This window comes from Nuphar pumila, chromosome 16 (assembly GCF_984573655.1).
Source record: "Nuphar pumila chromosome 16, dmNupPumi1.hap1.1, whole genome shotgun sequence".
Taxonomy (NCBI): domain Eukaryota; kingdom Viridiplantae; phylum Streptophyta; class Magnoliopsida; order Nymphaeales; family Nymphaeaceae; genus Nuphar; species Nuphar pumila.
This window is the reverse complement of record NC_143264.1, coordinates 82,415,398-82,432,424: the sequence shown is the minus strand read 5'-3', so window position 1 is coordinate 82,432,424 and position 17,027 is coordinate 82,415,398. Positions and strand designations below refer to the sequence as shown.

The 17,027-nt window shown below is 39.6% G+C and overlaps 1 protein-coding gene across 4 annotated transcripts in view; it reads left to right on the top strand.

Annotated features, from left to right (window-relative positions):
* Positions 1-3,412: 3,412 nt before the first annotated feature.
* Positions 3,413-17,027, top strand: part of LOC149813854 (protein transport protein SEC16A homolog) — a 51,093-nt gene continuing 37,478 nt past the window's right edge. For 2 of the 4 annotated variants that reach the window (XM_089992065.1, XM_089992062.1), the window contains exons 1-3: positions 3,413-3,620; positions 3,888-6,145; positions 6,326-6,646. In XM_089992065.1, the coding sequence (XP_089848191.1) occupies positions 4,226-6,145; positions 6,326-6,646 (2,241 nt within the window). In that variant the 5' untranslated portion in view covers positions 3,413-3,620; positions 3,888-4,225. Of the gene's footprint in view, positions 3,621-3,702; positions 6,146-6,325; positions 6,647-17,027 lie in introns of all 4 variants that reach the window. The other 2 variants (XM_089992063.1, XM_089992064.1) reach the window with 2 other exon arrangements.

Below are 17,027 nucleotides of genomic sequence, written 5' to 3'. Positions count from 1 at the left end.
TAGCAAAACTTCACCACTAAAGGAACAAGACCTTGTGATCCCTAGTCCGAAGACCAGTTGATGATTGAACACCATAACGAAGATCACCACCTAGACTCACTCGTCGGCGCCTAGGCATTCACTCTCCTAGCCTCGAGTCACCATACTCGATTGAAATCACCTAAGATGATTCCTGGAGGAATTAGCCTTAACCCACAGGCACTTTCGTGCATCCAATCGCTATGTGTGAGACTCCATCTTGCAAGTTGAGAGGTCCTTAACCAAATCTTCAAAGGCAACATCCTCTTATCTGTTGGCACTGCTTAACCAAACAGTACTCTATGTTTATGCCGCTACACAATGATGCACTAATGATGATACAAATACCTATCACATGTCGTGCTACCACCACACGTCACTGATCAAGCAAACGTATACCGCGCATTCTTACACTCGATGCAATTTTCACTCAATAGAGCTCTGCACTGCACATGCCTCATTCCGAAAGATCGCTCTAAAACATTCTCCTTCACCTAAAACCGTTATCGTCCTAGACAATGCTGGTGCAGGTTAAAACACTGTGTTTACCAATATACTAGTTTTCTTTTGTACTTATATTTTGTTTACTCTTTTTCTTTAGTCTACTCAACTTGTTCTGGATTACATCTACCATCGTCGCAACCTTTAACACGTCAAGTCTCATTCCTTAATGCATCTTCAATCACTTAGATAACAGTCTTCTACATTATCAATATCAAGCATTCTCTACTCGTGAGACCCCAATGGAGTCTCAAACACAAACGAGTCAACCTCGCCCGCACGACAAACTTGTCATCTTCGTGCTCATGGCTGGGGTGCCTTTCAACCCCAACAAGGGCAAGTCCAAGCCTTTCGTGGTTCTCACAGAGAAAAACAACCACCAATGTGTGTCGCAGGGATATCAACTCCTTTAAGCACCAATTGCGATTTTTCAATTGTCCAAACTAGTCTTCAAGTGGGGGACCTATTCTTACGTATCACCCCAAAGTAGTCCTTCAAAGCGTCTTCCTGGACACTCATCCTCACATGGACACCTTTGGCCCAACGTTGGAACTCCCCTCTTGAAGGCAGCATGTTGTAATTCTCTCTTAGAGTCAGCAAAACGTTTCCACAAGAATCAACGAGCCACGAACAACAACTTTTTCTGCACACACAATCCATTAAGGATCTGCCAACTCAAGGAACCAAAACAATGAGCATTCTGCTCAATGTGGGCACTCCATTAACCTACAATCTTGGAAGAATATTTAGAAGTTTAATTGAGTCTTCCATACTCAAAGGTGCAAATCCATCCAGCTGAATCCAACGTGCATTCTTTACATGCATAAGGCAAACGTCACGCTTCACCTGTGAACCTAACATACAACTAATAGGAATCTTTGATTTATTTGTGTTTTCTTAGCCAACTGAACAACAACCTTACACTTCTGCCTGTCATCAATAAGATATCCCATATCATCCTGTCAACATCTTGCTTATGTGCTTGGTCAACCACACTTCAGTTGCGAAAATTTGTGTAACCAAGATAAACCATCATTGTTCTTTATAGTGTCGCACACAATGAAGAACAAGGTCTCTGTGAATCTTTATCCTTTGATATCAATTTATCACGGACTTACTATTTCTAATAAGCCAGTGCAACACGACAATCTTTCCTTACCACCGCAAGCCTTTCTATCGCTCTATCACGGGCATAGAATGCATCGCAAACTCGCGACGCGCCAAGCTGCCCAAGCTGGCCAACCTAATGGCCAAATGCCGCACACCAACACCTTTTCATGTGCTGAATCATTTTCATTAGCCCTGCGCACCATCTTGTGCGCAGTTGCCTAGCGGAAGCTGATCAAATGCATTTCCAAATGCATATTTCATTTTGTCCATGACGCTTAGTGCATAGTCTTCCCATACCAGCCATCACTTCTGAAAGAGGCACAAACTTTGCCTTAGCCTTGCGTGACATGAAGCGTATTGCAGTTCCATGCGCACGACATAGCAAAACCTTGCTACTGAAGGAACAAGACCTTGCGGCCCCCAGTTCAAAGATCAGTTGATGATTGAACACTATAGCGAAGAACACCACCCAGACTCATTCGCCGACGCCTAGGCATTCACTTGCTTAGCCTCGAATCACTATACTCGATTGGAATCGCCTAAGGTGATTCCTGAAGGAATTAACCCTAACCCACACACACTCTTGTGCATCCAACCACTACACGTGAGACTCCATCTTACAAGCTGAGAGGTCCTTAACCAAATCTCTAAAGACAACATCCTCTGATCCGTTGACACTGCTTAACCGAGCAATGCTCTACGTCTGGGTCGCCACATAGCGATGCACTAATGACGATATCGATGCCTATCGCATGTCGTGCTACCACCGCACGTCACTAATCAAGCGAACACATACCGCACGTTCCTACACTCGATACATTTTCCATTCAGTAGAGCTTCACGCTGCACATGCCCAATTTTGAAAGATCGATCGAGAATAGTTCTATTCCATAAAAAAAACAAGCGAGGAGTGCTCATTATATGAATTTTGATGATTAGAAACACATGTTTTCTCTGCCCCCTCCTTCCCCATCAAGTTAGCGATTGAATTTCAAAGAAAACATGAATCCCAAACTTGTGTTTTCAAAATCAAATCGGTTTTCAAAAAAATAAAAAAACCAACCCGAATCAAATCTGTTTGGTTTGAACCATCTAAATTTTTTATTTTTTTAAATAAAAAAATAAAGCACAAAAAAAATTCTAGAAAAATACAAAATCAACCAATTCGGGTTGTATTGCTTCTATTCAAGCCAATACAATTAATTCAAATAAAAATTGGCTGATTTTCTTAAACCCTCGATTCAACCCCAATATCGATATTGTTCACGTTGATTCAAGATGTCCCCGACTCATATATTTACCAACCCCATTGTCGTCGGAATCGTTTTTTATACTAAATCGATTTTAAAAAGGATTCAGAGAACCGGTCGTTCAAGTTCGAATTGGATCTTGCTGAACCGATCAATTTATTTTTTAATTAAAAATTATAAAAATAAAAGTTACAAAAAAATAAAAAATAAAAAGTCCGATTCAACTTCGATTCTGCTGATTCAGGGTCGAGTCAGCCGTTTTTTGAGAAGGCCCTTGTTCGACCCTGAAGTGAATTGATCTGTGGCTGGTTCGATTCGATTTGATTCTAATAACATTGGCCAAATCAACCTGGCTGGGCCAATGCCAGTGACCATGACTCGACCCAAACCCAGCCCACTGCATGTCTACGGATAACACACCCATCCTCCACAAACTAAGGCTTGACTAAACCATCACGACCAACCAACTCCAAACTGGGGCCCACATGTCCAATGAGAAAACTAACTGGGGACAGCTTAGCCGATTCACAAATATTGCATCGCAAGAGCGGCCTTCTCTATCAAAACCGACGCATGCATTCCACTGAACAAGAAAGTGCAAATATTTTAATGCGCCAATTCTACGTTGTCCTCTCTCTCTCTCTCTCTGGGAAGGGAAACAAACCAAATCTCCCTGTAGTTTCTCCCTCTCTAAGGGTTTCCTCTCGGTTTTTCTCACTCTAGAATCCATTGGTAATGGAGGTATACACCATCTACTTTTCTCTGTTTTTTTTTTTAATATTTATTTAGATCTTTTGGTCTATTTGTTTTGTGAACGACTCAGATATGCGATTGCGTACCTTGTTTCTCATTCGATCACCAAATTGTCCATTCTGTTGATTCTGTTGATGGGTGTTGGGTTTTTCGGTTATTGTGCGTTTGGTGCGATTCCCGGGGCGTGTTTGATCTGTTTAGGGATGAATTGAGTGGTTGATTCTGTTTTTTTTTTGCTATTGGTTGGTGCTGTAGATCCATGTGGGTGGTGAGGTTTGGGGGCGAGGAAGTGGTTGTGAGATCTGGGTCGGCATTGTTGGTTGATTTGTGATGTGGGTTTTGGAGATTAGAGGCTTTCGGCGTTTTTGACGCTCTGAATTGCGGGAGGGGTGGGGGAGCGCTTTGTTGGTGGGTTCTGTTTGCATCGTTTGATTATTGTTTTGGGGGATCTGGGGTTTTCGAGGTTTGGGTTGATGTGAATTTTGGTTGGTTTGGGGGAATTCAGGGCGAAGAGCGCCGGAATTGTTGCGGCCGGAGAGATTGGGTGTTTCAGTCCAAGGCTGTAGTGTTTGTTCTTAGTTTTTTATCCCTCGATGGCGATTAAAATGGAGGATCAGACGGATGAAGATTTTTTCGACAAGCTTGTCGATGATGAATTTGGGATCGATGGTTCTTCTACAGCAGGGTTGCAGGAAGGTGGTGATTTGAGCGGGATCGATGATGTCCCTCCAGTGTCCTCTTTCTTGGCTAACCTTTCTTTGAGTGAATCTGAAAATCTTTCAGTGGTTGCAACAGATGGGGCTGCTATTGGAAAAATGGGCTCTTTGGAGATTGAGAACTCAATTGGATTTGAACGAGAGAAAGATGGTCAGGTTGCAGAAGCGAGTATTTCTAGAGTATCCGTAGAATCCAAGCTGTCTGTAGAATCTACAGATTTCACCGCAGATGGAGTCAACTCTAATGATTCAGAGTCGGATTTTTCATTTGGTAAAGGAAGTCGACCACCTCGGACAAGCGTGAAGGAGGTTCAGTGGAGCAGTTTCTATACGGATAACGCTGAGAATGATCTTGGCGGGTTTGGTTCTTACTCTGATTTATTTACTGGACTGGTTAATGATACAGCTGGACAGGTTGGAGTGGAGCAAGGCATTAAGTTCTCATCAATATCGTCGGAACCACAAGCTGATTTTGTTCATGAAAAGGGTCATCAAGATGAAACAACCAATGCTGCACTGTATTCGTATTCATCTGTTGTGTCTGATAATTCTTATAAACCTGATTCTCAGAAAGAGGTAGTTGAGAATGACTCAAAGAATTGGGACTCAACCTACAAAGCAGAAGGTCTAGTTTATGGTGCTAGTGGAGCTCAGACAGCAGATCAGCAGCTTGAATACAGTGGTGAATATTGGGAAAATCTGTATCCTGGTTGGAGGTATGATTACATTACAGGGCAGTGGCATCAAATAGATGGTTATGATGGAGGTGCTTCTAGTTCTCATGCTACTATGCCAGATAACTTGGGGAGTTCTCAAGAAAGTGGCCTTCCAAATGCTTCTGCGAGCAATGTATTGCTGGATCATAGGTCAGAAATTTCTTATTTGCAGCAAAAGACAGAGTCTGTCGTGGAAACCATAGCAGATAAGTGCACAACCGAGAGCATTTCCACCTGGGATGGAACTTCTCAGGGCAATGTTGGGTACCCTTCACATATGTGTTTCTATGAGCAGTACCCAGGCTGGTACTATGACACTATCACTCAACAGTGGCATCAGCTGGATGTACAATTTGATCAGTCTGCGAAGACGGTTGCTAGTAACTGTGAGCATGTGTATGGCCAGCAAACTCATGGTGATGGTGCTTCTTGTGGTAATGAGTTGGCTGATAAAAGTTCAATGACTATATCCAGTGAACTGGGCTCAATGGAAGAATACCCCAATCAAGAACAAGGGTGTGACTGGGCACAGTCCATGAGCAGCTATACCCATAAGGACCAGGCATCAAGTTCTCTGCAACAAGAAGTGTTGTATTCTGATTGGGGTTCTGTTGACAGTGCTTCTGAAAAAGTTTCTTCTTACCATCAAACTAATAGTCATTTCTATTCTCAAGGAAATATGTATGAATCAACAGGTGGTATGAAATATTATGCAGGTCAGCAGATTGGTTTTAAGACCCCAGAAGCCGTTTCCTGTTATGGACAAGCAAACCACAGTTATGAAAGAGGAGCTAGGCGTCAAAGTCTTTCCTTTCCCAAGAACACTTATGGCTTTGATCAGTTAAATATTGCACAGGACCATCAGTCCTATTATGGCCATGCTTACTATGGGAATCAACAACCAAAAGATAATCTCCAAGCAGGGGATTTGTCCTACTCATCTGTCTCCTATGATTCTTCTCAGGGGAGAACATCATCTGGTCGCCCTCTGCATGCATTAGTAACATTTGGATTTGGTGGAAAACTTGTGGTCATGAAAGTGAATAATCCTTTCAACAGAAACTCAACACTTGTCAACCAGGTAACTTCGTTATCTTGATTGACATTTTTTTGAATCTCAATGTGTGACCTCACAGGACTCCATTTGAAATTATGGAACTTATTTTGAAGGTATATCATTATGTGTTTGCTTATTCATTTATTTCTTTATTGTAGTCTTAAAGATGCTAACATTTTCGGTTTATGTATATTTTATGTGAAGGATCCTGCGGGAGGTTTGCTTTCAGTTCATAACATGATGGATGTTGTGGTAGATAAATCTGGTGTAGGAAGCTATGGAAGCAGTGGACATGATTACTTTTATACTTTATGCCAGCAGTCTTTCCCCGGTCCTCTTGTTGGTGGAAATGTTGCTAACAAGGATGTTCATAAATGGATTGATGAGAGAATTGCCACTTGTGAATCTAGCAGTGTTGACTACAGAAAGGGTGATTCATTGCGATTGCTGTTGTCCTTGCTAAAGGTATCTTGTCTGCATTATGGAAAACTTCGTTCTCCTTTTGGTGTTGAAGCAGCATCACAGGTAAGTCATACATGAGTACCTTTCAGTAAGAACACTGCAAATTTTGAATATCAAAATTTTTGTTACTCATAGCCTGTTGAGGAGTATGCATTATAGAATTAAGGAAAGTTTCTTGTTGGTTGAACAGGGAAAACTGAATATCAAATTGGAAGTAAAATTGTTGAATTTCACAAATTTTATTTGGGATTTGCTATTAGTTTGAGGTCCAATTTGCCAAATGTCAGTCAACTGTAGACTGTGGGTAATGCATCCCAAATTCATGAATTCTTCCTGTTAGTTCTCATTGGTTCCTTGTGATTACACAAAGTTATGTTGGAATTGTGGGCTAGTAATAGCATTAGTGTGTGCAAGTATTGGAGCTAGGACTTTAAGGGTTGAAGTTGTTATAATTAGATATAGATGATAGTTCTCGTAAAAACCCCAATTCAAGGAAAATAAAAAACTTGAGAGCATAGCATGGATTGTGTTCTTTTATCTGTTTGATATTTTTCTCCATTCTTGAGGGCAAGTTTCAACTTTATGGCAGCTGAAGCCTAATTATATGCTCATCTATGATCATATCAACTATTTCTTTACTGTTTCAGGTCAGGGTAAATGTATTTTCATCTTCCATGTCAAGTTGTTGCTTAATGTTCAACCATTAAGGGATGACAGTTTCATGGCATTTCAAAAACCTTCTAGAGTCTTGCCTCAATGTGAAAGCTAGAGTCATGTCTATGTAAAATCTGGGTGATATTCATTCAACATAATGTAAGCATGAATACTTGGTAGTAAACAAAACTCATCACCGTACTCATTGCTGTACCATGCAAGGTGAGGGTAAAAGATTGTCTTCATTTTCACAATATTCCATGGAAGACGGGCTATAATGGCTCATTTGTTCCATCAAATTAAATGTATATAGAACTGAATGTAATGACTGCGACTTGTTATCTAGGATGGCATGGTGGAAAGTTGGCTGTCAATTTCAACATCTCAAATGAAAATGTGGACTTTGACTGTGTAGCTGTATAGCAATAATGGAGTTGCCCGCTAAGGGTAAATCATAGTGTAAGTTTAAAAATGATATAATTGATTAATTGTTATAACCAAGGTTGTAAGTATTGTATCGTTACCCGTATCGGTCAGGCCCAAAGTAACACTGTATCGTATCGTATCGTAAAATATTGTAAATTTTTAATAATTTTTAAAAAAAAAATCTAAAAAATAAAAAAAACAATAAAAAAAAATCATATCACATGAAACAATGATGAATTTCACAAAATACAACCATAAAATCATAAACAAAGCATTTATGTCTTTGTGAGTCACATAAGACATCATCAAACATCAACTAATATAGAATCATAAATAATGTTGAATGCATATCTCACACAAGAACAATGCAAAATATTAAATATTTTGCGATTAAGAACATGACACAAAACTCATACTTTCATGTTATATAAAAAAAGCAAAATAACCAAGTTTATGAACAATTAAGTGTTAAATAACCAAGTTTTTTTAAAACATATTATATAAAACCTCAATAATCATAATCATCTTCTTCATTATCATTGTCTTCTTCTTCTTCTCCTCCTCCTTTGACATCCTATCTTCTTCTTTTTCTCCTCCTTCATTGACATCCACATCGTCTACAAAATATGTGAGTTTTTCGTCATCTACCTCCTATGCTCCTTCCATGTTAATCCACTAAATGTCCTCTTTATTCAAAAGAGTCTATGCTTCTTTTTCAACGTATGCATCCAATTCATCGAAATGTTCTAAACTGATGGGATCAAATTGTTCTTTGTACTCCTTTGATGATAAATTTTTATTTGCCTAAAAAGATGACATGAACAAATTAAAATTAGTTGAGTTTTGAATGATATAGATTTTTTTTTTAAATAAACACATGAAAATGACAAATAAACTTTATAATTTTATATACCTCTGCCTCAGTCATAACTTGTAGTGAACGTAGACGAGGTCACCAAGCCTTTTGTGCTCCAATCTATTTCTTCTTTTTATATGGATTTGCTCAAAGACACTCCAGTTTTTCTAGCATCCACTTGCATTACATGTTTGTCTAAAAATGCGAATGACAAGAGTTCTCAAATTTGGAACATCACTTCCAAACCTTGCCCACCACGTCTGAAGAAAATGAGAAATCAATAAAACAATAAAAAAAACAATCATACAAAACATCATAACTAAATAACAATATGAAATTAAAATTGAAATAGACAAAATAAATTACCTGGACGCATAGTGACACGATTTCACACTACTGCAGCTCTCCCAATATCATACAATGCATTATTATAAGTTTTCATTTCTTTATGAATTTGACCTTGAATGCTATAATCAAGGTTCAACCTTTTGATGCAATCAAAAAGTCCTTTGTTGACTTCCCTGCCCATTTTAAACCTAGGGGAGTAACTAAATACAGGTTTTAAATAATATACTGCAATATGAAGAAGTTGATGAAGTTGTTCAGTCCACCTATGATCAATGATGTTCCATATAGGCATGTAAATTTTTTTCTTCCCCTTAAAACTATGTCACATGATTCGGCTAGCAGGGTGCCGCACCCGCGTCGACGCGACTCGACGCGGGTGCGGCCAACCTGACCCTGGGTGCATTGACCGCACCTAGGGTCATTTTTGTCTTTTTTTTTGGATTTTTTTTAAAAAAAAAATTGCCTTATGAAATGGGTTGCGGGACCCGCGTCGGGGGGAGACCCAGACCCCCTTCCTGCAAGGGCCAAAACAATGAATCAGGCTCCACAACTCATCACTTTCATCTTTGGGGACAACCATATAAGATAAAAAAATGGTAAAAAGCAAGTTGGGCACACATTCAGATATACATCTAAAAAAAATCAATGCCTCTGCAAACATAAAACAAAAGGCTTCTCATGAAGAGGGATCAGTCTAGGAAGTTAATAAGTGTGTTGACTTCCATAGCCATCTGCAGGTGTTAACACATGACCATAAAATACACCCTTGAAGTTTAAAAATGACTTGGCGGTTCCATGCATTAATGGACACCAGTAGCTATTTTTGCAATTTTGTGTAAAAATAAGTTACACACTTATTAGCTGTGCATTCAAAATGCACAATTATTAATATGTTTTCCTAATAAAAATTACTAAAATGTCCATAATTGTGACAATTAATACACCTAATCACCATATCAATGTTTAAATTTGTTAGGGGCATAAAATTGTGGTGAACGTGCTAACATGCATAAATGTCATGGACCTTAACAACTACCATACATTCATACATATACACTATATATATATATTTACATTTTTTCCCCTGTCACACCCCCGCACCCGGGTTTTTTGGAAGTGCCGAATCCCCGCACCCGCACCCATGTGACATAGCCTTCAAATTATCTCTAATGGCCTCTTTTGCCTTACCCATGGCCTCATAGAGATAACTCATAGTTGATCTGTCTTCACTGTCAACCAATTGAAGCACTTTCACCAAAGGTATAGTTATTCTCAACAACTTCATGCATGAATCCCAGAATTTACTTCTAAATAAAATATATACAATTTCTCTAAACTTTTTTTTTGTGCACGGGGATATGCATTTCACTCATCTGATGAAAATAAATTTTTTAGTGCAACTCTATTCTTTACTAGACTTTGCACTGTCAAAAAATTCATAGCAGATCTAGTAATTTCACTACAAATCAACTCAACACCACCAATGTACTTTCTTATTAGGCTAAAAAACTATGCATGATTGTAAATAAATTTAATAATTTTTTGGCAATATTCAACTGTTTGTTTTATCTCATAAATATTATTGATGTCCTCAAGCATGAGGTCTATGCAATGGACAACATATGAGGTCCAAAAGAATGACCCAATTTTTTTGTCAATTCTTTACCTGCTGCTCTATATAATTTGTGCATTATCAATAATAAATTGCACAATATTTTGAGGTTGAACCTTTCACAACTTAATAAAAACTCTAAGCAATACATTCCCTGTCTTTAGTGTATCAGACAGATCAATTGACTTCAAAAACATAGTGCTTTTAGGGCAATAGACAAACAAATTTATTAAGGTCCCAGACTTTCTGTCTGTCTACCCACCTGCCATAATGCTACACTATTTTCTCTCCATGACTGTCTCATCTCATCACAATATGCCTTCACTTCTTTAACATTAGTATCTAAATTTTTTTCTCTCAAAGCATGATATAAAGACATCTTATATTCAGGCCCGATACTGGTTTTGACATTTGCCATGACTTGAAAATGAAAGGAATTTGTTGCATTGAAAGGAATGTAGGCATCATATAATCATCTCCCAACTGCGACATCTGCCTGCTCGATTAAATGTTGAGGAGTCATAGCATTACGAATGTTGGGTTGTGCCTTAGGTGCCTTCTTAGGAAGGAAAAAACTCCTAATAAACCCTCTAGCTCTATCTCCTCTTGAAAAACTCCCTCATCCTCCTCTTCTTTTTGTAACCGCGGCGACACAACTACTAACAACTGATAGAATTTGATCTGCACCTGCATTAAGAGAGAAAACAGAGAAAGAGAGGGAGAGAGAGAGAGAGACGAGAAGAGAAAACTCAAAGGGGCCTCTACCGGCTGTCACGATTTCTGTCACACAGAAATCGTGACCTAATGCATGGTATAAAACACTTAAGTGTACATGGGTCGGGTCTAATATAATATCCGAACCCAACCCAAAAGAAAAGAAATACATTTAAGACATTACAATGAACTCGGGTCTGGTATAGGATCCAGACCCGAACCCGAAACAATATACACTTTTTCACCCCCCTCAAGTTGAGCATGGTTGTGAACCATGCACAACTTGCCTTTGAGCGTCCAAAAACGATCCTTTGTTAATCCTTTCGTAAATAGGTCCGCAACTTGTTGTTCAGTATGGACGAACTCAGGCTCAATCTTTTTTTCTTCAACTTTCTGTCTCACAAAGTGTTGGTCAATCTCAATGTGTTTAGCACGACTGTGATGTACTGGATTGAATGACATGTTAATAGCACTTTGGTTGTCACATAGCAAGGTAGTCTGGGAGATCTTTTCTCCTACTTCAGTCAGTAGATGTCTGATCCATGTGACTTCGGCAGTGGCAGCAGCCATAGATCTGTATTCAGCCTCAGTACTTGATCTAGCGATAGCTTTTTGTTTTCTACTGCTCCAAGAGACTAAATTTCTTCCAATGAAGACACAATATCCTGATGTGGATCTTCGTTCATCAGGATCCCCAGCCCAGTTTGCATCACAATATACAGTGAGTTCATGCTCATATTCTCCATATGACTGTGGTGAGTATGTCAATCCATCCCCAATAGTCCCTTTCAGATATCTAAGGATCCTCTTGACAGCTTCCATATGTCCAGTACGTGGCGCATGCATAAATTGAGATACTTGATTAACTGAATAAACAATATTTGGTCTAGTGAAGGTCAGATACTGTAACATTCCTATTATGCTTCGATACCTGGTGGGATCATCACACAAATCTCCATAATGAGCACTAAGTTTTTGATGCAGCACACTCGGAGTTCCCAGAGGTTTGCAGTCTTTCATACCTGCCTTGCGAAGAACATCTACGGTGTACTTGTGCTGTGTGAGTGTCAAGCCATGAGTTTGATTATCAACTTCTACACCAAGAAAATAGCGTAGAGTTCCAAGATCTTTCATTTTGAACCTCTGACCTAGTAAGTTTTTCACTTCTTGGATGTGAACCACAGAGTTTCCTGTGATAACAATATCATCAACATAAATTAATAACAGAGTGGTCACAGTCTGACTTCTAAAAAAGAACAATGAGTGGTCCAGCATGGAACGCGAAAAACCATGTTTCTGAATCTCTAGTGAGAAGCTATCAAACCAAGAGCGAGATGCTTGTTTCAAACCATAGATAGCTCTCTTTAACCTGCACACATGGGTTTTACAATTTTATTCTTGATATCCAGGGGGTTGCTCCATATACACTTCCTCCTTCAAGTCCCCATGCAAGACGACATTCTTTACATCAAGCTGGCTCAACTTCCACCCATGTTCAACAGCCAGAGAGATAATAATCCGAATTGTTCCCATTCTTACAACCGGACTAAAAGTCTCATCATAGTCTTGCCCTGCTTCTTGAGTGAATCCTTTTGCTACGAGCCTTGCCTTGTATCGCTAAATAGTTCCATCTGGCTTGTACTTTATCTTGTAGACCCATTTGCATCCAACAACATTTTTGTCAGGTGGTCTGGGAACAACTTCCCAAGTTCCACATTCATGCAAAGCTTGCATTTCATCATTCATAGCTTCTACCCACTTGATAGAGGTGGCTGCCTGGTAGTACATAGTGGGTTCATCTTCTTTATTGAGAGCAGTTAAAAACAGCTGAAGATCCAAGGAGAAGTTGTTATAGCTGACCCACCTGTCAATGGGGTGTCGTATGCGGCTTGATTTTCTGATCTCAGGAGTGTGAGGAGTCAGATTGTTGACTGAAGCATGATCTGAATGGCTTGATGTCATCGGTCTGTGTTTGGAATAAACAATGCCTTTATATCTACCAGGTATTTTTTCTAAATTCTGTGACCCCGACGTCTCAGTGTTTTCAGACATCTCTTCTTCTTGTTGCACGCAATCTGGTGAACATGCTTCGCTGGCACTAGCAAAAAGTTCTGAACTCAACCAAGGATAGTAAACTTCAGTTGGTATATTGGTTGCATCAGCTTTGTCATCGAAATTTTGCTCATCGAAGACAACATTTCTTGAGATTCTGATGCGTTTGTTGGTGGGATCATAGCACTTATATCCTTTGTAGTCATCTGCGTATCCCACAAACCTACACTTTTGGGCCTTGTCTTGAAACTTGTTTCTCAGGGACCGATCAACATGCACATAGCAAACACATCCAAAAACACGCAGATCATGATAACTAGGATGAGTTCCAAAGAGACAGTGATAAGGAGACTTGTTTTCCAGAATGACCATTGGCAATCTATTTATCACATGCACGGCAGAATGAAAAGCTTCTGTCCATAGGTTGGTGGGAAGATTGCTGTCATGAAGCATACTCATGACACTTTCAATGATATGTCTATGTTTTCGTTCAGCAATCCCATTTTGTTGAGGAGTGTGAGGGCAAGACACCCTTCTTCCTATTCCGTTATCTCGAAGAAAAGAAATAAAATCATGGGATGAAAATTCCCCACCTCCATCACATTGGAAAAACTGAATGGACTCAGAAAATTGGTTTTTGACCAAGGAAAAGAAGTTTTGAAACAAAGAGAAGACTTCTGACTTATTTTTTTATAAAATATATCCAAGTGTATCGAGAATAGCTATCAACAAAGATTAGATAATATCTGCTTCCAGATCCAGAGACAATTGGGGCGGGTCCCCACACATCAGAACAAATGATCTCAAAAGGTTTTGAAGCTCTCTTATTAATTGAATTGAAAGGCAATACATGACTCTTGCACAAAAGGCAACTGGAACATTTATGACTACTCTCATCCCCTTTAAGACTTTCTTTTGGAATGAGATTATTAGAAACAAGTTTCTCAATAAAATGACTCCCACAATGTCCTAACCTACTATGCCATAAGGATGGCTTATTGCATTCAGAGATACTAAAAACACTAGCAGAAGAGGAAGAACATGACTCTGATGAAGACTTCGAAACCAGGTGGGAAGGGCGAACATCACGACATGGAGCTTCTTCAAAGACATACATGTTGCCTCGTCTCTTTCCTTCAGCGAATGTTTCCCTCGTGCGTAGGTCCTTGACCTGCACAGAGAAGGGAGTGAATTCAACTGAAGCATTATTATCATCAATAAGTTTAGAGACGGAGACAATATTTTTCTTAATGTCAGGAGCATGAAGAACATCAGAAAGAGTAAGAGTGGAATGTGACATGGGAATAACAGTCTTTCCAACATGGGAAACAGGATGATGGGATCCATCTCCAGTGACAATCTTACTTTTTCCAAAATAAGGAATAGGATTAGAAATTTTACCTGCATCGCCTGTCACATGAGTCGCTGCCCCGGAATCGACAAACCAAGTGCCTTCATCATTCTGCTTCAATTTTAACTCTGACAAGGCAGATATCAACAAATCTTTAATCTCTCCACTGTCTCTGGTATTTGTGAACCTTCTCTTGATTTCTATCTGTGGACTCTTTCCTTTATTCTCTGGATTATGCCAACAGTTCGCCTTAATATGTCCCTTTTTGTTACACAGGAAGCAAGTAGGGATGGATCTTGTTCCCTGCGCATGAGTAAACGTGTTTGGAGTGGGAAGCAAACCACGCCCTCCGTGTCCACTTCGCCCTTGTCCTCCTCGTCCTCGTCCTCTACCATAGGTCACTCCTGTAGCAAAAACTTCTTGAGAATTTGAATGATTATGAGCTTCTTCAGAGAATCCCTTCAGAGTCATTTCATATTGGATCAATTTGGCTCGTAGCTCATCAAAGGTAGGAAGAACAGGGAGACACAATAGTGAAGTAACTATCATGTTGTAGTCAGATCCCAATCCACTCAGGGTTTGTTGCACCATGTCACTGTCATTAACGGCACACCCTATAACTGCAAGTTGATCTGTAATGGTCTTCATCTTGTTCAAATATTCCATGATGGTCATGGAATCTTTCCTTAACAACTGAAATTCTCTTTTTAAAAAAACTACTCTTGCTTGAGAAACCTGTGAATACGTCTGAACCAGTCGTTCCCAGAGTTGAAGAGTTGTACAATTGTCAGGAATGGCAAGTAGGATCTCTTGAGACAGGGTGGATGTGATGTATGCAACAACTGACTGGTCTTTTCTTTCCCAATTGAGGAATTCAGCATTTTTGACATACACGATTGAACTCACCCCTTTGTCATCTTTTTCTTCTCTCGGGCTAAATTCTGGTGGAACTAAAGTGGTTCCATCCAGGTGACCTAAGAGGCCTTGACTCCTTATGAAAGGAATAATCTGCCTCTTCCAGATCAAGAAATTTGAGGTATTCAACTTCTCAGAAACAAGTTGGTTAAGAAAACTTGAAGAAAGATTTGATTGAGGATGGTAGGGATCCATAGAGAATAGGAATCAACAGACAAAAAATCAACCTTCTCCCAACCCTTTTTTTTTGGAGATCACGTCAAATTTGGTGGCGTCAAGTCTAGTTGTAATGTCTCCCCCCCTTTTTTTTTGTAACCAGATCAGATTCAACCCCCCCCCCCTTTTTTTTTGCCAAATGTTCAAGAAAGGAAGTCTGAAACAAAAAGGGCGATTCAGAAGAAGAAATTTCAGAAGGTAATGTCAGAAAAATAGCGTCAGATCTGATCTCAGTTGCAGATCTGATCAGAAACAATACAATAAATTTTGAATATGATTTTTGGCTGAAAATGGGTTTGGTAACGAAAGGAGCATAGGGAACGATAGAAGTAGATGTTGAAATCGATTGGAGACTGATCTCAGATCTGATTAGAGATCGGTCGACAGAACAGTCGTCAGTAGCAGACCCTTATCCTGACGATCTGATAAAGACCAAAGGAGTGGAGTGAAATGGAGAGGGGCAGATCCGTTGCCCAAATTTAGGGCACAGCAGAGTCTGATCAGATCTGCCCTAAGGGGAAGAGACTTCAAGATAGAAGAAAGAAGAAGAGGGATGAGGAGGAGAGGTGATGACCCAACAAGAGAAGATCTCACAAGACACACCTTTTGGAATCGATTCGTTGAGCAGAAACCATGATCAGATTTGCGCCCGCTCTGATACCATGATAGAATTTGATCTGCACCTGCATTAAGAGAGAAAACAGAGAAAGAGAGGGAGAGAGAGAGAGACGAGAAGAGAAAACTCAAAGGGGCCTCTACCGGCTGTCATGATTTCTGTCACACAGAAATCGTGACCTAATGCATGGTATAAAACACTTAAGTGTACATGGGTCGGGTCGGGTCTAATATAATATCCGAACCCAACCCAAAAGAAAAGAAATACATTTAAGACATTACAATGAACTCGGGTCTGGTATAGGATCCAGACCCGAACCCGAAACAATATACACTTTTTCAACAACAACCATACCTTTTCGCTTTGCTGTAGTCATTCTTAGTTTTGATCCTATGCTAGGGGTTGTAGAATCAGGAGTAGGAAGCTCATCTTCGTAATACACATCCTCCCAAGGCTCTGCATACTCTATTTTTGCTTCATTCTTCTCTCTTTCTTGTCTTTTTTCTCTTAGATCATCAAGTAATTGCTGACATTGTCATTTCTGAACATTCGAAAATTTTCTTGATGTGCATGCTTGCATATTGTTGAGAGTAGGTGGTTTAAAGTTAAATCTTCTTAGTTTTGGAGGTTATTTGAAAAGTTATTAAATATTGGACTTGGATGTAATTTATTAATTTGGACTCT